Genomic DNA, 25426 nt, shown 5'->3' with positions numbered 1-25426 from the left:
AAGTAGTGATTTCCTGGGGAAACTGAGGCACAGAGAGAATGATCAACCTACGCAAGGTCACGGAAAGTAAAGCGGTTGTGCTGGACTTGGTACCCTGGTCTATCTGCTCCATATCGCGATGCCACCATGAATTCACCAGTTGACAATGTAATGCTTAATTATCATTTAGCACCAGGAAGCTAACTGGTAGACTCTCTGGGAGCCCTTTGAGAAGATTTCCATTAAAACCCTTTTACCTTTCCCTATAGTCTAGCTATTCGCCAAATTTAAATTTGAAAGAATAAATGAATCGTATTCTCCACAAAATGTTACAATTTTAAAATGGCATTCTTGTTTATGTTCTTCATCTCACCTATAATATTAAAACTCATATTATTTGAAGTTAAGGATGAAATTTCTTCTGTGAGTACTGCTCTAAAAACACGATGCACTGCTGAGGACCTTGTTGTGAATTTCAGTGCTCAGTAAGTAGCTGTTGAGCACATGGGGTCATGGGAACAAACCGTGAACATCTCGATACCTAACCCGTCCCGGAAGCGCTTTCTCTCTTGGATGATAATTAGAGTGATGAGCATGAGCATGACGGGACCCTGCACTAAGCACCAAGCATCTGCTACCTCATTTAATCCTCAGAACAACTCTACATAAAGGTCATACTTATAATTCCATTTGACAGATGAGGAAACTGAGAATTAGAGAAATCAATTTGTCCAAAGTTACTCAGCTATTAACTGGAACAGAGCACATGAATTCAAGCTAAGACACTTGGAGTCCAGGACTCTCACTATTAAGACATTAACTCAAATGTTTATGGAAAACTTATCCTAAAAATATCTTTATAAGCTATTTCTTATGCTAAAGGATAAACAGAGCTTTTGTTTCTCTGTTGCATCATACCAGCTCGCAATGGTCGGGGAACACCACCAACAAATATAGTTTTTCGTGGGTCAAGAGGCTGTGAACCATCCATCACGAAGTCACTGTCACTGAGATTCCAAGGTCGAATCTGTACCTAGGGGAGTGTGCAAACCAAAGTGTCTCAGTCTCAACACAGGCAATTTATGTGGAAATTAAGTTTATAATTATTAGAGAATATTTTACTTTACAAAGCTGTAATTTATATAGTTAAAAATCAATAAAACCAGAAAACCAAAAAAGATTTAAAAGCATATCCCAACACTTCATTTCATTTTTAAAAGTAATCTAACCAAGCCTGGAAAGTTCAATTTAATTGCCTATTATAAACCAAACTGCTTAACAGTAACACGACCTTAATTATCTGTAAGTTAATTAACTATTTTACAGTTTATTTGGGCTTCTATCCTACCCAACCCCTCAGCAGCCATATAATTTAAATTTAGCATGGTATTTGATGTTGATTAGTATACAGTGCTAAGAAACTAGGATTGTGTGTTCAAACCTATGTCCAGGAAATGCAAACTACTCCTGATATTAACAAATCTATTGCATTGTAAAGCATTTCAAAATAAAAATATTGATACCTACAGTAAATGTTTTATGATAAAACACTTCAGTGTGTCCATTAAAACTAACCAATACTCTGGTTTCTCTTCAGGTCACATAAATCTTTTGCCTTTTTCAACACTAAGAATCAAGTACCTCTATTTAACTGTTTGCATTTATATAACTGTTACAAATGCCCACACCAAAGGCTAAGGGGTTAACAGCAGGGTATTCCCAACAGGAATACCAACCAAGTCCCAAGGCCCAAAGTTCTCAAAATTAAATACCTATGGAGACCAGCAGGGGACAAAAAGGTCAAATAGAAAGAGTCTAGCCACACAGAAAACTGGGGACAACCCCAAGACACTAAGAGGAGCTCCACAAATTACTGCTTGAGCTAAGCCTACTGGAGCCTCCATCCCGAAAGGGACCCCACCACTAGGTACTGGTCAAGGGATAAAAGATTGTGGTTTGTCAGATTTGTCAAAATAGGCCAGTTGCTATTGCTACTATTCCTAAACACTGTGTGAGCATGTGCTCAAGTCATGTCCGACTCTGTGACCCCATGGACACTGGCCTGCCAGACTCCCCTGTCCATGGCATTTTCTAGGCAAGGAGTGGGTTGCCATTTCCTCCTCCAGGGGATCTTCCCAAAAGACTAAATTTTATAATAAAAACTCTTTCAAAAAGAAACAATATGTAATGTACATTTATGTATATACATAATTTATTTTATTAATACTTGGCAAGAGTACCATAGGCAGCAAGTTATTTGTATAACATAACTTGCTGCATATGGTATTGGGTAAAATCTTGACCAAAGAGAAGAAGGAGAAAGACAGGTATATTTGTGATTCTGAGTTCTATCATTCAGAGGAGATTCAGCTACTTTATATTTATCAAATGCATACTAGGTGACATCTTTTAATAGAAAGATTCACCAATACTTTAGTTAACCAAAAATTCAATGTCAAAATAATGTGCACATCCGTATGTCTTCTTTGGAGAAATGTCTATTTAGTTCTTTGGCCCATTTTTGATTGGGTCGTTTATTTTCTGGAGTTGAGCTGCAGAAGTTGCTTGTATATTTTTGAGATTAGTTGTTTGTCAGTTGCTTCATTTGCTATTATTTTCTCCCATTCAGAAGGCTGTCTTTTCACCTTGCTTATATTTTCCTTTGTTGTGCAGTAGATCCCATTTGTTTATTTTCTTTATTTTCCAGCATCAATGAGAGCCTGAACAGAGCTTTCATCTTGAAATAGCAGGAATGCATAGCCTAATAAAAACAATTTTGAAAGACTTTTATTTTTCCCACTTTTTTCATAATTCTTCAAGTGAAAGGAAGCATAAAAGGAAGGAAAAGGTTAGAAAAAAAAAAGGAAACAAAAACTCCTAAAACTTGATCTCACCCAAAGTCTGACAATATCAACATTAAGTTCAATTTGGTATTATCTTGAAACCTCCTTTAGAGTAAAATCAAATTTGAATTAAAAGTATATATTAAGTAGAAATTTTAAAAACACATTTGGGAAAATGTTAGTTTAGCAACAAACAGCTGTACACTGAAGGCAAACACTTATGAAGAAACTATAAGGATAAACTACACATGTATTTGAATCTTGAGAAATTACCTTTAGGAGGAAAATAGGATTTGCTCTCTGCTTTATGAGGCCAATCCACAATCAAAGGGCCAAAGCGACGAAAACTGGCTGTGATCTCATCTAACGAACAACAAACCAAAAAAGTAGACGTAAATATTCTTATGAGCATTTGGGGAAATAGTTTAGAAAAAACAGTCTCAAATCTATTATTTACAAAAACAGTACACCAACACCCCCTGCATCTCTTCACCTGGATTCCCCCACTGTTAACATTTATGCATTTGTCTTCCCCCTCTTCCCTTTTATCCTTCTACTGATGCACGAATCTACCGACTGATCTACCATCTTTTTCTGATGTGATGCTCTAGTACCACAAAATACAACTACTGGTACCTGCTCAGCAAGGTCACTCCCTTATGTACCAACATACAACTCCCCTCCAATAAGGAAATCAACAGTGATACAACATTCTCCCAATTCACAGACTCCATCCAAATTTTTAACTGTCACAGTAACATTTGTCTTTTCCTTTCTGATAGAGAATGTCATGTTCTGAGGGTATCTATTTTTTTCAGTTTACAATAGTTCCTCATTCTTTCCTGTCTTTTCTATAATTGATTGCTTCAAAATATACAGGTCATTCCTTCTGCAGGATGGCTCTCAACCTAGGTCTGTACCTGTTTCCTCATGACCTATGTATTCCAACCAGAAAACTACCATAATGATGCTATGTCATCCTGTCCTTTCACAAGGTATGTTAATCTTGATCTGCTAGTCGAGCTGATAAGTGTCTGTATTTCTCCACCAAAAGGAAACCGTTTCCCTTTGGATATGATCAATATTTTGTGGGGGAGCACTGTGTTAACCATCAATATCCCGTTCCCCCATTAGACCTGGCATTTACTGAAGATTCCTGCCTGTATCAGCTACCACGAGGGTAACTGCCAAATGCTGGTCATCTATTTCTATCAGTCCTTCTGCATTTACTAGTTCGTGTAATTCAATAAGGAAGAGTGTTCCCCTCTCCTCCATTTATTTAGTCATGCATTTACTTATATCAGTGTGGACCTATTTTATTCAATGGACTATAACCTGATTCTGGAGAAGGAAGTGGCAACCCACTCCAGTATTCTTGCCTGAAAAACCCATGGACGGAGGAGCCTGGTGGGCTGCAGTCCATGCGGTCGCGAAGAGTCAGACACAACTGAGAGACTTCACTTTCCCGTTTCACTTTCATGCATTGGAGAAGGAAATGGCAACCCACTCCAGTGTTCTTGCCTGCAGAATCCCAGGGACGGGGGAGCCTGGTGGGCTGTCGTCTATGGGGTCACACAGAGTCGGACACGACTAAAGCGGCTCAGCAGCAGCAGCAGCAGAACTTGATTCTCTTTCATGTATTCAGTTTGTCCTCAAAACTGCCCCTGATTCAGCCAGTGGGGGTTCCTATGTTCTCTGACTTACTCCCTCCCCACATCATTCTTCAAGTACTTCCATACTATCTGACCCAAGAAGATAACCCAGGCTTTCATCTTATTCTTTCTCTGCCCTAGCCCCAGAATCAGCCTTATTCCCCCTCCAAGATATCCTGGTTCCTTTCAGTGACAAAAGATACTTAGAAACTCAGATTTGGGTATTCCCTATAGTCATTGTTAATATTTATTATTTCTAAGTCTTCTCAGAGGACAAAGATAGGAAATACATAAACATACACAGACATATTTATAATTGTTTCTGTATCTGTATACATTTATAAAAATTAGTTCATATTGGTACTTGTAAGTCCATTCCAACATCTCATGTCATCTTCTAGCCTTTCCCCTTCACCTGTTTGTAAATTCCCTTCTCACTATGAGAAACCAAGCTCTCACCATCCTTAATTTTTTGCTTCCTTGCTCAGTGTAGCCCATCTTTCAGCGAGCTGCCCTGGCAGCCTCTTCTGCCCTCCACCTCTGCACATAGCCCGTGCTGCCCTGATCTACTGGTCCCCCACACACTGGTGCCGTGGCTTCGGCACAGGCCCCTCCACATGTATGTCTACGACACACCTCCACTTGGCACCCTCTTCCTGCTCACCAACCATCCTCCTTGGACATCAACACCTCTGAGTCTTACAAGGAAGGAAAAGGAAGGGGACATGGGATGGACAAGGAAGACTTAATCATATTTTACTATTAATGTAAATGACACCAGTCATGCTGTACTATATATTTGGACAATTAATAAACAGACTTTCAGAAAATAAATTTCCAAGGAACTTCTAAGAAAGAGTAGGTGAGCTGTGCAGAGAAGATCTGGGAGTAGGGCGGGACAGGGGACAGAGAAGAGAGATGAGAAACATTTTGTAATTCCAGTCTGCTAGGACTGTTCTCACCTCCTCCAGATTGTGAAGAAGTAGTCTGTATGAACTGCTACAATGCCTGTTTCTACATTCAGCCCCTGTGAGATCACTAAATCAGGGAGTGATATCAGTATAACCTAGACATATTGGTTCACAAATGATTCTTCATAAGCAAGGTGAGCCAGCCTAGTAGGAGAACCATAATCTTCAGCAGGAAGGGAAAAAGCCTCCAGCCTGTGTGATGTGCAGGCAGGAACCCCCTCAGCTCTATTACAAGAAAATTAAAACGGGCACAGCAAGCAAGGCTCTCTAGTCAAAGAGGTGTCCCTGTAAGCCTTCAGGGCTACTTCCTGAGAATTTGCACTCCTCAGGGGCCCAAAGGTCCACTTTCATCTGTGTTGTCTCCGAGCTTGCAAGCCAGAATTTCTGCTCTATTGGTTTTGCGCTTTTCAATATTCTTTGAGGCAGCCTCTAGTAGGTCATATTGTGAGCTACTTGCCTAACTGTCCAAGTTATTTTTCAAAGTATTAATTCTCTTTTTGTTAGTGCTTCTGGTACAAAATTCATTAGGTTCTAAGTGATCTGCCTCTAGCCCCATCTGCCCCATAAACTCTGCGATTCTTAGCATACAATTCTACAGAACATAGTATTTTTCATAAATACCTATTTCACATTTTAAAAGAAAGGCCTGTCCACCTAAACTGCTACTGACTTATCGACATATGTGTTATGAGGCTAAAAGAGGATGACTAACACAATCCCCATTAATTCTGCTCAGTTTAAACCACTTCCTGTGCCAAAGTGGTCAAATTTACCTGGGCTGCCAAGAATTTTAGGAATGATACATTTATGATCTCTTGGTAATTTTCCAAAAAGATATAGGCTATCTGGGCAAGAAGAGGAGTTTATCCTAAGCAAGGTCAGATAAAATTCAGTCTTCTTTTTTTGTATAAAGCATATAGTTTCCTCACTGAAGTCCATCCAGGGCTCAAGAGTGTTAAGGATTTGACCTCTAAAGGGTCATAAAACCTAGAATCCATTATACTAGGGAAAGTGAGGATTCCAGCTAGAGAATGCGGAGGCTGCATCTGGGAGCTTACTGGACAACATCGTGATGAACTGTTTAGCCCCAGATGAACACTCACTCGGAACAGAAGATATGCTTTCTGAGGAGAGAATGGAGACTGAGTCAGCCTGGCCTGAAATCTCAGCACAGCTTCCTCCAGGACATTTTATCAAAGATTAAAAAAAAAAAAAAATCCGGTGTTTATTTCAATCTTTGGCTGTTTGGAAGCCATTTTGCCTCAACCTTCCAAAAGACTGAGCATTTTAAGGAAAATGTAGTGGCACAGTCAATTAAATCTCAATCTAAATGGGACATTATTAAACCTCATTATTAGACCGTATAGGTTTTTAGAGAAAACTTTTATATCCTCCATAATGTTTCTATTTCCATTCAGGAAACCAAAACAAAATAGATAAGGGAAAAAAGGAAGCAAAGATATATGGTTGCTATATGGTCTGCTACTTTGATTTCTGTCAGGGTCACTTAGACCCACAGTTAAATGAAATACTTCTGGATAACTAGTTCTCTGTCTTTTTGCACGATTGGCTTCTTATTCAGCCATCAGAACTCAAGTATCATATCTGCAAAGAGGATTTATTTAACCAACAAATCTCACAAGTCTCTCTTCTGAGATTTTGCATATCACATCAACCTGCTTTCTTTTCAGGACTTATTCACTAATATTTTCACACTCATCTCCCTTCGCCCACTAGAATATCAGCTCTGTGTGAGCAGGGGTTTCTTTCACAATCTTATTTACTAAATAATCCTAAGAACAGTGCACAGCATTCAGAAAGCATTTGATGAGTGAAAAAAAATATTCAGAAAATGATATAACTCTTAAGATTCCCTACAACTCTAGTTATATTTTTCAAAAATTCAGACTTAATCTAAGATTTTAAACTTTTAAACAATTAACTATATGCTATATAGTCCATGGAATTCTCCAGGCCAAACTACTGGAATAGGCAGCCTTTCCCTTCTCCAGGGGCTCTTCCCAACCCAGGGATCGAACCCAGGTCTCCTGCATTGCAGATGGATTCTTTACTAGCTGAGCCACAAGGAAAGCCCAAGAATACTGGAGTGGGTAGCCTATCCTTTCTCCAGCGGATCTTCCTGACCCAAAAATTGAACTGGGGTCTCCTATGTTGCAGGCAGATTCTTTACCAACTGAGCTATGAGGGAAGCAGCAGTCATAAAAGGTAGGAAATCGGAAAATGCATAACTGAAGTCAGCCAAGGCAGGACACACAGACAACAGTGCAGTTAGCAGCTGTTTGCCCACAACAGAATCCTAGAGTTTTCCAAATGAGGTTTACGCTTTTTGATTTAGTCCAACCACTTGCTTCAGGTAGTTTTCAAAGTCCTACTCCCTTTCCTTTCGAGAACTAATTTTATACGCTGTACTAGGAAGACAGCAAAAGGGAACAGTGCAATCACAACTCAACACCTGGAGCCAGATGATATTATTATTATTATACTAACAGCAACTATTACCCATGTGTTACCTACTATGTGCCACAGTCTGGGCACTGTGCTATGAACAGCTCTTTCTAAACATACCTTCATCGATGTCAGGAGGCAAGCCACCCACAAACACCTTGCGAGAGTATCGCTCCACTCTTTCTCCATTCTGGTGAGTGAAGCAGTGAGGTGAACCCAGACCGCTGTGAAGAGGCTGATCCCCACGGCCATCATCCAAGAATCCGTCTTCCATTGGAAATAGCGAGGACTGACCTGGAAGAGAAAGCAGGAAGAAAAAAAAAAAAAAGCTAACAGAAAACGCTCCTTGCCATTGATTATCTTACACAAGAAACAAGGAAAACAGCAGATCCAGTAACGCTGCTGCTTTTATCTTTCCCACTGAATAATAAATCACTTAGATATGCTCTTATAGTTCCATCACCTTAAGGTCCCAACTGAGTCAGAGAGAAAGTACATGGTTAAATAGAGGGCTGCCCAACCATCCCACTAGGATCCAGAAACTTGAGAGAGGTGAAATGGAAGTACAGTAGGAGAGAGCAGTCTTTTGAATGTCATTGGCAGAGACTGCACTGCCTTGGCAGGGCCCCATGGCCACTGGCAATCTAGATATATACACTAAGTATTAAATTTGACCATCAGATGCTAGATCACTTAAATTTCTTTAAAATATCATACAATATAGCCTGCCCAATTTCCTTTAAGACCGCCCCTAAAATGAACAAGTTGATTTTTAAAGTAAGCGCTCATCTTGGTTTACCTTACCTAACGGAAGGTCATGAAAACCCATTTATGCTGTTTCCTAACTTCACTGGCTACTCTGACAAAATTTAAGATTTTTAGGTATGCTGAAGATAAATTTTCTTTTAGCTGAGTAAACATCAGCTGGTACAGGTAGTATCTAATTCTAAAAACTAGTCATTAAATTTGCTGTTAGAAAATCCTATTATATAGAACATAAAAGCAGAAAAGATCAGAGATGCCAGTTGTGGTTAATACTCTTGCCATACTTACCTGCCAGCAAAATACAAACTTATAAATCATAAGCAAAACAAAGAGCTACAAAGAACTGTAGAGTCTCTCAAAAACTGTTCTGTCACTTTTCAGGCTGCCAATTCACTTCTAGGTTCTGCATAAGGAATTTGTTAATGGATCCTGCAGAAATATATCTTAAGTGCTCTTCCTTCACTGAAACATTCCAATGTCTTTCTGTCACACTTGCCTTCCTTAACAGTATATTTATTACAAATTTACCCTATAAAATCACAGTTCAAAAGTTATATAATAAAGATAAAAATGACTCTAAAATTGGAGGTTATTTCTGGATTTTCAAAAGTCACTTTTATTTTAAAGCTACCTTATTAAACTGACTTTCTTATAAAAAGGCACAACTAACACAGGAGGCAAAAATAAAGTTTATTCATGTACCTCTAGGAAATGATTCTTCAAAAAATTCTCTAAAATGTCTAGAGCTTTCCCCCCCAATGTTTGAAATTTATAGGATTAGGTGTCTACTTAGTTTACCTAATTTTAAACAAAACACAGAACTATGCTTAGTAATAAATAGGTAAATAAATAAATAAATTTGAAAGTAGATATAAGGTATTCAAGCATAATTTATACCTCCAATCAGGTATTTTAAGACTAGTCATACCATATTTTCCTTTTTAAATACTCTTAATTTAATTCTAAGATATTCCTTTCAGAAAGGAAAACAGAAATCTTCAGATATAAATGAGTTTGAAATTATTTCAATTCAAATCCAAATCCTACCATTCCAACTCCCTCAAATTAGAATATTTATGATGCTAACTACAACACATAAAGGATATATCGATCACAGCTACATTTCAGTGCCCCTCCCCACTTCCCAATAAGGGTTAGAAATTGAGCAAACTTGGGTCCTCTCCAAAAACAACTGATACATTCAAAAGTTAGAAATAATAATGTTACCTCTCCTCCGCCCATATGTCCTTGCTGCATGTCAAATGAGAAAACAAAAAAACAAAAAAAAAACCTTTCAAACATTGTCAAAAGAATCAACTGTGATTTCATCTACCAGCTTAAGAAACTGAAAAAACAAAACAAAACAAAAAAACTGGCTATATTCCTTGTTTCCTGGTAAATATCTCAAAAATATAATGGAATTTTGATGCCAAGAGGTCAATGCATTCCTTTTTTTTTAAGTTCTTCAAGGACACTGTAAAAATCTATCGAGCCTTACTTGTATTAAGGGGAAGCTTTCTGCTGTAACTGTCACCCAAGGTCCAAACTAGTATGAAACTAAGGGAGTATGTAACATGGTCTAAATCAAGTTCTACCATATTGATCTTAATTTCTCTCAGAATTTCCTGCTAACTAGCCATTTAATTCATGACTTTTTCTTTTACCACAACAGAATAAACAGCAATTCTGTACTATTTGTCAATTATTCCCTAATGAAACTCATAACAAATGAAATATTTAGGCAATTTACAAACTTCCTTTTAGCCAGTTTCTTGTCCCTAATTAAATCTTCCACTATGGCCCAGAAGTTGAAAAGTATTAAAAAGTTAGGCATTTTATCATGAAGTAGATTCCAACTAAGAAGAGAAGTATATATCTGAATACTTGGGAAATGGCAGCATAAATTTCAAATCAGGAAACTTTTGAGAAAATGTTTTCCACAAATGAACTGGAACTTGTATGCGTAGTTACTCTAATTCTATTCAACAGATACCTCCTGAATGCGTGACCTTGCTAAGTACTATAATACACTCCTCTGACTGCAGGGAACTTATAGGCTATTCAGCCACATAAGCAAATAATGATAATGTGACTATTACAGCAATAAGCCTGTTAAGTGTTAGGTGCAACGGAAGCAGAGGAGGAGGAGAAGCTGGTTCTGATTAAAGAGTCAGAGATGAGATCTTAAAGGTAAAATAGAGAAAGGGCACTGCAGACCTGGCAATGGCACAAATAGGGGTGCCATAATACTCAGGGAAAGATGCCCAGAACAGAAGCATACAGAACAAGGGAGGTCTTGGCTAGGGAGAAAATTTAAACAGGAAGTTGGGATAGGTTTTCCAGTTAGAAACTGTAACCTTTTAAGAGATCATTATATAAACTGGTCAAGGTTTTCACTCTTAGCTCTCTAGATAAATGCTAAGTACAACTCAGTTATAACGGAGTTACAAATATAACTTAGAAGTACCATGTGCCTATTTTCCAAAATGAAATCATGTCTCATACTAAAATAATTTCTAACATTATTAGATAATATTGAATTTCACCAAAGTACTTGGGCAAATGGATTAAAACCAATAAAATCTCCCTCTGCAGTTAGGTTTTTCACTTTAGTAATTCTTAAATTAGGGTTGAGGGTGGAGGTATTTTCTTCCTTAGTGAACTTGACAGAGGTTAGGAAGAGAAAGATAACACAGAAGTAGATGTTTGTTTAAGATATTCTATTCAAATGACTGCTTCAAAGACAATGGAGTTCGGGGAAACGAATGATTTGAAAATCTTGGTTCTGTCAATCTTAAAAAGTTGATTGATGCTACTTGGATTTCCGAGAAAACAGTTATTTGAAAAAGAGTAGGCATTTAGAAGCTACAAAATTAACATTAAAAACTCTGATGTACATGCTGCATGCTAAGCTGTTTCAGTTGAATCCAACATTTTGCAACCCAATGGACTGTAGCCTGCCAGACTTCTCTCTCCATGGGATTTTCCAGGCAGGAATACTGGAGTGGGTTGCCATTTCCTTCTCCAGGGGATCTTCCTGACCCAGGGACCGAACCCATGTCTCTTACGTCTCCTGCATTGACAGGAGGGTTCCTTACCACTAGCCCCCCGACCTGGGAAGTCCAAATAGTTTTCCTTATTTTAAAAGTAAGCTTCACTATTTTAAAAGGAAGTTTCACTATTTCAAAAGTAAGTTTCAAGAACAGTAAAGCCTATACATCAAAAGCAAAAATTGAAGACTCTCAAAGTCTTCAAATGTGTACTTTAAAACTTTCATTCTATACCACAAAATTAAGCTGGTTAATGCAAAAGAATTCACTATTAAATTCAGAGATTAAATGCCAAAAACTATTTAGAAACATTTTCCCACATTTAGGTTATAGGCGTATAATGCTTAAAGCAACAAAAACTGCCCAATTAAATAGGCAAATCAATATAAACTAGTACCAAAAGATAAAAACAGTGACATTCTGGAGCAAAGAAAATATGAATGCTTAAATTTTTTATTTCCACTTATTATAATGATATACATTATTTTAATGTAGATTTGGATGTATATATATACTTTGTGTACTTCCATATATATATATATATATATATAGGAAATCATAAGTGTATACTTTAATGAACTTTCCATAACATGAACACATCTATGTAACCAGAACTCAGGTATGAAATGAACAGTAAGTGATGCCACTTCATCTATATATGAAAGAGGTACTAAAGCATTGTTCCCTCACTAGTTTCAAATTACACTTGGTGCAAACCGTATGATGATGAAATGAGTATAACACAGATCTTCATCAGTTTCCTGAGGAAAATGTCAGACAGATTTCCAATCTCCAGATTATCAAGCGTTACACATTATTTGACATTTTACAAACACCAGAGGTAGTGGCAGTTTAAAAAAATCACTTAAACAATGTTTAAAGAAGTCTGTATTTTGGAAAATTTCTAGCTAAGTCAGCAGAAATAAACGCTGCTTAGAATTTTCCTGTAATTACCAAAGAACATACACTGTTAAGACTTCCCTGATAGTTCAGCTAGTAAAAACTCCACCAGCAATGCAGGAGACCCAGGTTTGATCCCTGCGTTTGGAAGATCTCCTGGAGAAGGGAAAGGCTACCCACTCCAGTATTCTGGTCTGAAGAATCCCATGGAAAGAGGAGCCTGGCAGGCTACAATCCACGGGGTCCCAAAGAGCTGGACACAACTGAGTGACCAGGCACAGCACAACACATACATACACTGTTAGTTTTTAAAAGAAGTATGTTCAGTTCAGTTCAGTAGCTCAGTCGTGTCCGACTCTTTGTGACCCCATGAATCGCAGCACGCCAGGCCTCCCTGTCCATTACCAACTCCCAGAGTTCACTCAGATTCACGTCCATCGAGTCCGTGATGCCATCCAGCCATCTCATCCTCGGTCGTCCCCTTCTCCTCCTGCCCCCAATCCCTCCCAGCATCAGAGTCTTCCAATGAGTCAACTCTTTGCATGGGGTGGCCAAACTACTGGAGTTTCAGCTTCAGCATCATTCCTTCCAAAGAAATCCCAGGGCTGATCTCCTTCAGAATGGACTGGTTGGATCTCCCTGCAGTCCAAGGGACTCTCAAGAGTCTTCTCCAACACCACAGTTCAAAAGCATCAATTCTTCGGCGCTCAGCCTTCTTCACAGTCCAACTCTCACATCCATACATGACCACTGGAAAAACCATAGCCTTGACTAGACGGACCTTAGTCGGCAAAGTAATGTCTCTGCTTTTGAATATGCTGTCTAGGTTGGTCATAACTTTTCTTCCAAGGAGTAAGTGTCTTTTAATTTCATGGCTGCAGTCCCCATCTTAGTACTGAATAAGAACCCTCTGGTTCCCATCAGAGTTAAGGTGAATACTACTTATATGTTTATCATTTACATTACTTGGTTTGATCTATATAATTTGGTGTTCAGTACTAAAATAATTCAAGAATGTTCTAAATGGGCTGGAAACATTATGGCTATAAATTTTTATAACTTTGGGTGAATACTGCTATTAGATGTATTGATCAATACATTATTTCCAAAATATCTTTACAAGATTGCTTACAAATGCCCTATATTCATCAGTAAATTTCCTCTAGTAAAATATTTCAGTAGTCTGGCATTCTAGACTTGCAAAAATGTACAGAAAGACTTATCAGGTGTTTTTCAAAACACATTTTTATATACATATATATTATAAAAATGAAAATATTTATCTCTTAAAAAGTATCTTTTTCTTATTTGCTTGTAACATTTGTTAGAAAAGGAACAAACTAGACATAATAGTGGTATATTCACAAAATATGTCACAAAAAATAGAGTTATTTTAAAAATATGGTACATATTCATGTGCTATTAAACATCTCTAAAACGTAGCTTGCATGAGGTACCTAAGTGTATATTGTATGATTCTTATTGTGTGAACTTAACAATAAAGGAAATAGAAATAGATACATGGGAATGTACTCAAATATTTTTTCTAGAAAACAACCACATGAACCTTTGGGGACAGGAACTGGAATGACGAAAGAAAAACTCCACTTCTTGTTTTATCCTTTTCTGTTGTATTCAAATTTACACTTTTATGTGTACTATACTACCATATTTATTGATGGATCCTTTTGAGTTTTCTTCTTGGTACTTATATTAAAAGCAAGACTTAAACAGACATTTCTCCAAATAAGACATTACAGATGGCTAATAAACATATGAAGAAATGGTCAACATCACTACTTCAACACAAATCAAAACTACAATGAGGTATCTCCTTCACCCCAGACAGGATGGCCATAATCAAAAAATCTACAAACAACAAGTGCCAGAGAGGGTATGAAGAAAAGGGAACCCTCCTACACTACTGGTGGAAATGTAAATTGATACAGCCACTATGGAAAACAGTATGGAAACTCCTTAAAAAACTAGGAATGAAAACACCATATCACTCAGCAATACCACTTCTAGGTATATGCACTGAAGAAATCAAAACTGAAAAAGACACATGTACCCCAGTGTTCACTGCAGCACTATTTACAATAGCCAAGACATAGAAGCAACATAGATGTCCATCAACAGATGAATGGATAAAGAAATTGTGGAACATATATACAATATAATACTGCTCTGCCATAAAAACGAATATATTTGAGTCAGTCCTAATGAAGTAGATGAACCTAGAGCCTATCATACAGAGTAAAGTAGTCAGAAAGAGAAAAACAAATATTGTCTATTAACACATACACGGAATCTAGAAGGGTGGTACTGATGAATCGTTCGCAGAGCAGCAGTGGAGACACAGACACAGTGAACAGACTTATGGACAAGGGAGGGAGAGGGTGAGGTGAACACAGAGGGCAGCGTGGATGCATGCACACCAACAGATGCAAACACACAGCCAGTGGGAATCTGCTGTGTGACTCAGGGATTCAAACGGGGGCTCTGCAGCAACCTAGAGGCGTGGGAACGAGTGGAAACTGGGAGGGAGATCCAAGAGGGAGGGCACATATGTACACCTATGGTTGGTTCATGTTGATACAGGACAGAAACCAAACCAATATTGCAGCCAAACATCAATCAAGTAACAATAAATAATTTAAAAAAACAAATGATATATTAAAAGCATCCTTTCCTACATCTAATTCTAATAGGACTTTAATAAAAAGGAAAGAATTTGAGCCAGTTGAACTGAGGTGAATGAACCTAGAGCCTGTTACACAGAGTGAAGTTAAATCAGAAAGAGAAAAACAAATACCGTATATTAATGCACATTTATGGAGTCTACAAATATGTTTCTGATGCATCTATTTGCAGGGCAGGACAGAGACACAGACGTAGAGAACAGACTTGCGGACACAGCAGGAGAAGGAGAGGGCAGGACGAACTGAGAGAGTAGCCCTGAAAAGGTACACATTACCATGTGTAAACCAGAGAGCTGGTGGGAAGTTGCTGTGCAGTGCAGGAAGCTCAGCTCAGTGCTGTGACGACCTAGGGGGCCAGACGGAATGCTGGCGGGAGGGAGGCTCAAGATGGAGGGGACAGGTGAATACTTACGGCTGACTGACGTTGTTACATGGCAGAAACCAACACAGCATTGTAAAGCAATTTTCCTCCAATTAAAAATAAATTAAAAAAAAGAATGGGACTTTAGGCTATAAAGAATAAAATATGACTAGCTTTTAGTGGGCAATGAAAGACCTATACTACTTATGCTGCCTCAGGCTGGTCTACCTCCATTTACCTCTCTCTGCCCGCTGTGAGAAGGTAGCAGTGCTACTTGGAAAAACAAGGGGAGGTGGGTCAGATTAGAAGCTGTTATGAAGTAACTTGTTTTTCCAGTAGGACCAGGAAAAAAAAGTATGTGGGAGAATCAGTCAAACTGGTAAACCAGTTAAAAAGACAGAAATCAAAGACTGGACGCTGAGTTAAATCTGTAAATAAAAGAATAAGTTGGCAGAACCAAAAAGCAGACAATCATCACAAACGCAAAGTATATAATCCAACAAAGATGCAAAGAATCATTTCAGATGATTTTATAAATCATTCCCTAATTTCTTAATGGGTTCACTGTCACAAAATTATTTTAGATATATGCTTTATGGGCTTCCCTGGTAGCTCAGCTGGTAAAGAATCCGCCTGCAATTCGAGACCCCAGTTCCATTCCTGGGTCGGGAAGATCCCCTGGAGAAGGGATAGGCTACCCACTCCAGCATTCTGGGGCTTCAGTAGTGGCTCAGCCGGTAACGAATCCACCTGCAATGCAGGAGACCTGGGTTCTATTCCTGGGTTGGGACAATCCCCTGAGGAAGGGAACGGCTACCCACTCCAGTATTCTGGCCTGGAGAATTCCATGGACTATACAGTCCCTGGGGTCGCAAAGAGTCAGACACAAGTGAGCAACTTTCACTTTCATATGATTTATAGAATTTTCCATGTCACATTGGCTTGTGTTTATACTAGCTTGCTATACTAATTCAAAGAATGTTGACAAGATATAATAAACATATGAAAGGATTATTTAAATTGCCTTACAGAAGGGCAGAGATTGAATGTAATTCAGATTCTGTATTTCCCAAACCCTCAGTTTATTAAATAACAAAAGATAACACATATATATATGATGATCTGACAGAGGCTCAGTAAATAATAATTTTTCCTTCCTCAAAAGTAACCTCATATGTATATATTCTTAGGCTCATCTTCAACAGTTACTTTCAGCTCTTCATTACTATTTCCAGGCTAACAACTGTAGACCACTTTATAGAGTTTACAACAGGTTTTCATATTGTCTTTTTCACGAAAGGATCTTTCAACATGCTCCTTCCTGTAGCAACTATGAACCATATCACATACATTTTCACCAAGTGACTATAATCTACATTTCTCCTGGGTAAATTATGTCCTCCCTTTTCACAGATTTCTATCCCCTACCCTCCTTAAGCAAACAATCTTCTCCCTTTAGTTCAGTCTCTCAGTCGTGTCCAACTCTGTGACCCCATGAATCACAGCACACCAGGCCTCTCTGTCCATCACCATCTCCCGGAGTTCACTCAGACTCACGTCCATCGAGTCCGTGACGCCAGCCAGCCATCTCATCCTCTGTCGTCCCCTTCTCCTCCTGCCCCCAATCCTTCCTAGCATCAGAGTCTTTTCCAATGAGTCAGCTCTTCACATGAGGTGGCCAAAGTACTGGAGTTTCAGCTTTAGCATCATTCCTTCCAAAGAAATCCCAGGCCTGATCTCCTTTAGAATGGACTGGTTGGATCTCCTTGCAGTCCAGGGGACTCTCAAGAGTCTTCTCTAACACCACAGTTCAAAAGCATCAATTCTTCAGAGCTCAGCCTTCCTCACAGTCCAACTCTCACATCCATACATGACGACTGGAAAAACCATAGCCTTGACTAAACAGACCTTACTCGGCAAAGTAATGTCTCTACTTTTGAATATGCTATCTAGGTTGATCATAACTTTTCTTCCAAGGAGTAAGCGTCTTTTAATTTCATGGCTGCAGTCACCATCTGCAGTGATTTTGGAACCCAAAAAAATAAAGTCTGACACTGTTTCCCCATCCATTTCCCATGAAGTGATGGGACCACATGCCATGATCTTCGTTTTCTGAATGTTGAGCTTTAAGCCAACTTTTTCGCTCTCCTCTTTCACTTTCATCAAGAGGCTCTTTAGCTCCTCTTCACTTTCTGCCATAAGGGTGGTATCGGTATCATCTGCATATTTGAGGTTATTGATATTTCTCCCGGCAATCTTGATTCCAGCTTGTGTTTCTTCCAGTCCAGCATTTCTCATGATGTACTCTGCATAGAAGTTAAATAAGCAGGGTGACAATATACAGCCTTGACGTACTCCTTTTCCTATTTGGAAACAGTCTGTTGTTCTATGTCCAGTTCTAACTGTTGTTTCCTCACCTGCATACAGATTTCTCAAGAGGCAGGTCAGGGGGTCTGGTATTCCCATCTCTTGAAGAATTTTCCACAGTTGATTGTGATCCACACAGTCAAAGGCTTTGGCATAGTCAATAAAGCAGAAATAGATGTTTTTCTAGAACTCTCTTGCTTTCTCTATGATTCAGCAGATGTTGGCAATTTGATCTCTGGTTCCTCTGCCTTTTCTAAAACCAGCTTGAACATCAGGGAGTTCACAGTTCACATATTGCTAAAGCCTGGCTTGGAGAATTTTGAGCATTACTTTACTAGCATGTGAGATGAGTGCAATTGTGCGGTAGTTGGAGCATTCTTTGGCATTGCCTTTCTTTGGAATTGGAATCAAAACTGACCTTTTCCAGTCCTGTGGCCACTGATGAGTTTTCCAAATTTGCTGGCATATTGAGTGCAGCACTTTCACAGCATCATCTTTCAGGATTTGAAATAGCTCAACTGGAATTCCATCACCTCCACTAGCTTTGTTCATAGTGATGCTTTGTAAGGCCCACTTGACTTCACTTTCGAAGATGTCTGTCTCTAGATTAGTGATCACATCATCATGATTATCCGGGTAGTGAAGATCTTTTTTGTACAGTTCTTCCGTGTATTCTTGCCACCTCTTCTTAATATCTTCTGCTTCTGTTAGGTCCAGACCATTTCTGTCCTTTATCGAGCCCATCTTTGCATCAAATGTTCCCCTGGTATCTCTAATTTTCTTGAAGAGATCTCTAGTCTTTCCCATTCTGTTGTTTTCCTCTATTTCTTTGCAGTGATTGCTGAAGAAGGCTTTCTTATCTCTTCTTGCTATTCTTTGGAACTCTGCATTCAGATGCTCATATCTTTCCTTTTCTCCTTTGCTTTTTGACTCTCTTCTTTTCACAGCTATTTGTAAGGCTTTCCCAGACAGCCATTTTGCTTTTTTGCATTTCTTTTCCATGGGGATGGTCTTGATCCCTGTCTCCTGTACACTGTCACGAAACTCATTCCATAGTTCATCAGGCACTCTATCCATCAGATCTAGGCCCTTAAATCTATTTCTCACTTCCACTGTATAATCATAAGGGATTTGATTTAGGTCATACCTGAATGGTCTAGTGGTTTTCCCTACTTTCTTCAATTTGAGTCTGAATTTGGTAATAAGGAGTTCATGATCAGAGCCACAGTCAGCTCCTGGTCTTGTTTTTGTTGACTGTGTAGAGCTTCTCCATCTTTGGCTACACAGAATATAATCAATCTGATTTCGGTATTGACCATCTGGTGATGTCCATGTGTAGAGTCTTCTCTTGTGTTGTTGGAAGAGGGTGTTTGCTATGACTAGTGCATTTTCTTGGAAAAACTCTATTAGTCTTTGCCCTGCTTCATTCTGCATTCCAAGGCCAAATTTGCCTGTTAGTCCAGGTGTTTCTTGACTTCCTACTTTTGCATTCCAGTCCCCTATAATGAAAAGGACATCTTTTTTGGGTGTTAGTTCTAAAAGGTCTTGTAGGTCTTCATAAAACCGTTCAACTTCAGCTTCTTCAGCGTTACTGGTTGGGGCATAGAATTGGATAACTGTGATATTGAATGGTTTGCCTTGGAGACGAACAGAGATCATTCTGTTGTTTTTGAAACTGCCTCCAAGTACTGCATTTCAGACTCTTTTGTTGACCATGATGGCTACTCCATTTCTTCTCAGGGATTCCTGCCCGCAGTAGTAGACATAACGGTCATCTGAGTTAAATTCACCCATTCCAGTCCATTTGAGTTCACTGATTCCTAAAATGTCGACGTTCACCCTTGCCATCTCTTTTTGACCACTTCCAATTTGCCTTGATTCATGGACCTGACATTCCAGGTTCCTATGCAATATTGCTCTTTACAGCATCGGATCTTGCTTCTATCACCAGTCCCATCCACAGCTAGGTATTGTTTTTGCTTTGGCTCCATCCCTTCATTCTTTCTGGAGTTATTTCTCCACTGATCTCCAGTAGCATATTGGGCACCTAATGACCTGGGGAGTTCCTCTTTTGGTATAATTAAGAGATATTTTTCTATACTAACTTTTAAATGATTTCTTACTAACCTCTTCTGGGACAAACAAGTACTTTAGCTGATGCTTCTAAGTGAGAGACATCCGCAGAGGAAAGGAAATACATACATGCATTTGTTCAAAACTAGTATTTTTTGCTACTCTGTAACCTTCCCTGCCAGAAGCTTCATTTTTGAAGTAGGTAATCTTAAATACTAAAGCTAGAAGGTTGAAGAAAAAAGTACCACACACAAGCACTTTTATACAGAGGTGGTGGTAGTGGTTAAATGTTAGTTTTCTTGGATAAAATAAAGTTTCAAGTTGGGTAAAAGGAAAACTAATCATTCAATCTGATATCTAGCTCAGAGCTAAACCAAAACACACCAGAGAAATATGAGATGAATCAGCCTATGCTTAGCACTGCTTTCTGACTTAGCTGAGAAACTGTTTCAGGGTTGCTGTTCATAATTATAAAATGGATATTCTAACTATATTCCTACTACATAAGATTAACTAGGAAATGGTTATCTGTTACGGGATGAATAGCGTTCCCTCCTCAAAATCTATATGCTAAAGTCCTGACCCTCAGAACCTCAGAATGTGACTATTTGAAACAGGGGCTTTAAAGAGGTGGTTAAAGTTAAAAGCAGTCTCCAGGCTGGCCCTGATCCAGTATGACTGGTGTCCTTATCGGAGATTAGGGCACAGACTTTCACAGAGGGAACCTGTGTAAAACAGCTCGCTGCAAGCCAAGGAGGGAGCCGCAGAAGAAACCAACCATGCTCACCCTTTGATGGCAGACTGCGAGCTTCCAAGACGAGAAACGAATTTCAGTTTAAGCCATCCCGTCAGTGGCACCTGTTATGGCAGTCCTAGAGAACTAATTACAATATCCAAAACGTAGCCAGAAGGTTGCTTTGTTTTTTTGGTACATTTAAAATCCAAGAATCTCCCTCTAAGGATTCCCCTCAAAAAAATATCTACAACTAGTAATACAACAATAATAATTCCCTAGAATACACAATTAATATTTGTTGAATTATACTGGCAATGTCTTTTAAAAGTCATGAGTGGTAATATGAAGGGTAATTGCGTAGTCTGAAAACTGATGATTGAGTATAGCCATGGGGAAAAATGAAAACAATCTGATCCGCTGGGTAAGCGAGCCCTTTTTTATCTTTGTACATGTAAATGCTGATATTATTCCAAAATAACTGCTAAAGCTAGTAGACTAAGTATTTTGAATCTTTTCCTTTTTATTTATTTAGAATTTAAACTGCACTTCTTCCCCCAAACCTCTGATTGCTTGAAAATTTCAAAACAAGTTATACAATAAAAGTCACACTGAAATTCAAAAGTACATTTAAGAGAGGAAACAATTCTTTCATATTTTTATTCAAATAAAGCAAGAAATGGTTCTCAATTCAATAGAGGTTTGGAAGAAAAAGCTCTGAAAGTTATTAACTGAAGCAAAGTAGCTAAATAATCACCTTTCTAAAGGTTTTTAAAAGCCTGAATAGACTACTTGTGATGGACAGAAAAGAACAGCTCCTGCTGGTTCATTTAAGTCTCAAGGTTGAATGATGAATACAAAACGACACAACGTATTAGGCTTATTTTCAGCTTTAAGAAAAGGCTGAATGGATGTAAGATGTAGAGACTGCATTTAAAAGTAAATAAATTTTCACGCTATCTTAATAAGAGACAAAGAAAGCATGTTCAATATTAGGTAATTTTTTCAACTCATCATAATCTCTTGGTTTGTGTTTCTTTTCCCCTTACAAATCTTAAGCACTAATATTCCCAAAATGATGTTCTAATTAATTTAGTTTGACTACATGCCAGGTGCTATTCCAAATGATTTTATATGTACTTAATCTCCACCACAATCCTACAAGATGGGTATCATTTGTGATTTTTGAGTTTATCTTCATTAAACACACATAATGCATTAAACTAGCTCTGCAATACAGGAGCCCCCAAAACCTGAGCTATAGTGAGAACAAAGTGCTACTACAAATTATCATACGAATGCGACCAATTTATCTATAGAAGCAATCCACCATGGAAGACGTTTCAAAAATTTGACTGAAGACAATGGGCAATTTATTATTGTTGTTTAGCTGCCCAGTCATATCCAACTCTTCTCCAACCCTGCCCGGTTCCTCTGACCATGGGACTTCCCAAGCAAGAATACCGGAGTGGGTTGCCACTTCCTTCTCCAGGGGATCTTCCCGACCCAGGGATCAAACTCGAGTCTCCTGCATGCCTAAATCAAGGTGACTAAAGAACTGTCTTAACATCCCTCCACCTTACCTTGCGTTAATTTCAAGATTTTTAAGTAACCTTCTTCTATAATCTGGACTCTGCTGTCAGAGAGGGAATGGGTCTATCAGTAAACTCCAGTATCTAGAGATACTGGAAGCATCGCCTCATTATGAATGTATAAATTGGTACGAGTCAGCTTGTTACTAAGAACTAAAACTTGTTCATACTAACAAAATCAAGTTCTGGAACTCTGCAAAGCTGAATACTGAATCTGAGACCATGGCAGCCATAACCCCATACTCTGGGTCTTGCCTGAGGAGGGCAGCAAGCTTCCCCTCTTTGGCATCTCTTTGTTCTTTATCTTCCTATCTTTCCATTTGAGATAGTGTTAACCTCAGTCAGTTTACTTCTAGAATAAAATTTCCATGTATACAACAGTGAAAAAAAAACCATCTAGTCTACTTCTAGAGGGTGTGGGCAGTAAAATTTCAAAATATAAATATTTAGGGGGGGGAGTTACCTTTATTTTTCCTTTGCCAAGTGAGGGTCATTAAAAAATAATCTAATCTTGAAAGAAAGGATATTAAGGAGGGTGGGGGGTATAAAAGGAAAAAAATCTTATAGTAGACTTTAAAAAATTAAGTGAATTTGGCTTTAAGGAAAACCCACCAGAGAATGTTTCTTTTTCTCAACTCAACAAAGATACCCCAGGGGCAACTGACCTATTAATAATTTAGCAGTAAGGAAACAATTGGGAGAATGAAGAGTTGATCCCTTTGCCTAAGACAGAACAACAGTATCTCAGATCTTGGTTGCCTGCAACTTCTAGCACCTGACTCTGGAACTCATTCCACAGGAAAAGATGAAACCACACTACAATGACAACCCTTATATTACTCCCCCTTATCCTGATGCCACTGTCACCAGTTTTGGATTTCAGTCTATACACATTTACGCTAAAATACTGTATTTTGGCATTATTTCTGGCACTGTAGCATGTAAAGACCAAAGACTGATGAACAAGGGAGGTTTTTACAAGCCACATGGTCTCCAGAGGATCTAATGTATGCAGCAACTCTCATAAATCAAATCTCCTTCTAACTTTTCTTGGCTCTATAATCCTATAGTCTACAGAACACTGGTTTTTAAATACTACAGAAAAAGAAATCCAGTTAAAAAAGTAAGTTTCAACTCCTCATTCATACTAGACCATGGACAAGGAGGAGAACTGTTTTTGGTTTTGCTTTGTTTAGGTAATGCGGAGAATATGGTTATTTGGTCAAGAATATTTCATACAAGTGGTGGGACTTAAAATGAGTTTTAGCAACTCATTTAGCAACTCATTCATAGTGGATGGCACTATGAATACACAAATTTGAAATCCACATACAATAGGAAGAGTGAAAAAGAAGTAAACAAGACTTCTGTATCCCACCCAATTAAACTATCATCTTATAAAAAAGACTTTTTAAAAATTCTTTAATTCCTTTAATTCTTTAATTCCTTCTGTGAGTAGATGGTCCCTCCTTCCTTAATAAATATAGTCTGCTTCAGAATAAGCATATAAAAAGACAACAACAGCTCAGTGGTAATATTTAGAATAGGCATGGAGAATTTACTGAAGGCACTGCAAAGGCTAATATCATCTTTCTTGTTGTCATTAGATAGCAAATAGTGAATGACCTTGTCCTTTGCAAAGTCAAGCCCTGTGGTCTTAGGCTGTTTTTTCTGATTTTAGATCTCTGATTACCTTCCCTTTCCTTTTCCAACTACACAGAAATGGTTTTCGTGTTGACATTTCAAAGGTCACGCTACAGAAGCAAACACTGAATTAAGCCATTCTTTATGTGTCATTATGGGATCCTCATTTATTTTCATTGTCACCAGTTTTAAGACAGCAAATTAGTTGGCTCTCATGGTTTAAAAAAAGTTTCTCCTCTAATTTGGAGGAATAGTAGTTATTCATAAAATATCTGACAGATTAATAGCAACTTGCAGTTATCACTGCAGAGCAAACTAATGTCATTTCTCCACCTGCTGAAGCACAGCTACTACATTTTCTAACCAGTACTAACTTGTTTCAGTTCTCTGAATTTCACTAGGGTGAATCAATTATTATCACTTACCATTAATAAGCAGAGAGCTATCGGATCCTGGATATGAATAGTTTAGACGACCTAAGGGTAGAAGAAGGCCATTACTATATTTTTTTCATAGATGGTTTAAATGTACTCAACAACAAAGCTGAATTAATTGCCTAATAGGTATTTTAAAAACCATATTATGGGAATAAAACTTAGCTGTGCTAATAAACACAAAGAGTTAGAGGACATATCAAACAGCATGTTCACAAACATTCAAAAAGGGAAAGCCTGAAAGTGGGAAAATAAAATATCCCTTATATTTCACTATTCAGTTCTTCTAATTTCCAAATCCCCATCCAAAGTAATCTTTATACCACTATGTTCTCATATCAACTCCTAATAACAATCTTCATGTTTTTTTCCCCATCAATGTTCAAGTTCTCTTTCATGTGTAGTTCTTTACTGCTATTTAAAAGGACGTAGCTAGCAGCAGTATTTTTTATATGAATCATAACAAAGGTGCCAGTTTTATCCTACATGTACAGACATGCCAGTAGGTTTCAATTCATATCTCGGGGAATAAGTACACAAAGTAAAGGAACACATTTCACTATACTTACACATGAAGAAAATAGCAAAGCACACAGCAAAATGCACAGACAGAAGAGCATTCAGTAAACGCTGGGTTAATCTTCTCTGAATTTTGAACCTAAAATGGGCACGCAAGATACCCGCGAGAAAAGGGCTTATGAAAGTCTAAAATTTTTGGAGGATGCACCATCTTCCACAATAAAGGGGGGAACGCATTTCTACTCTGGAAGAGTTTCTACATGTAAGTTGAGGTATCCAGACTGCACATACTTAAGCCTAGATCTATGCTATAAATTATAAAACTCATTATTACAACATTTTTATGTCTCCATATTCCACATGCCCTTTGTAAGA

At 38.3% G+C, this 25426-nt stretch overlaps 1 protein-coding gene across 1 annotated transcript in view; it reads right to left on the bottom strand.

Annotated features, from left to right (window-relative positions):
* CPEB4 (cytoplasmic polyadenylation element binding protein 4) overlaps positions 1-25426 on the bottom strand; it is a 72232-nt gene that overhangs the window by 7388 nt on the left and 39418 nt on the right. The window contains exons 3-8 of the mRNA XM_060400575.1: positions 24524-24574; positions 9904-9927; positions 8032-8205; positions 3096-3185; positions 2688-2740; positions 898-1012 (exon numbers count right to left, since the gene is read on the bottom strand). Of these exons, the coding sequence (XP_060256558.1) occupies positions 898-1012; positions 2688-2740; positions 3096-3185; positions 8032-8205; positions 9904-9927; positions 24524-24574 (507 nt within the window). The remainder of the gene's footprint in view (positions 1-897; positions 1013-2687; positions 2741-3095; positions 3186-8031; positions 8206-9903; positions 9928-24523; positions 24575-25426) is intronic.

This window comes from Ovis aries, chromosome 16 (genome assembly GCF_016772045.2).
Source record: "Ovis aries strain OAR_USU_Benz2616 breed Rambouillet chromosome 16, ARS-UI_Ramb_v3.0, whole genome shotgun sequence".
NCBI classification, from domain to species: Eukaryota; Metazoa; Chordata; class Mammalia; order Artiodactyla; family Bovidae; genus Ovis; species Ovis aries.
This window is presented reverse-complemented; position numbering and strand designations above follow the sequence as displayed.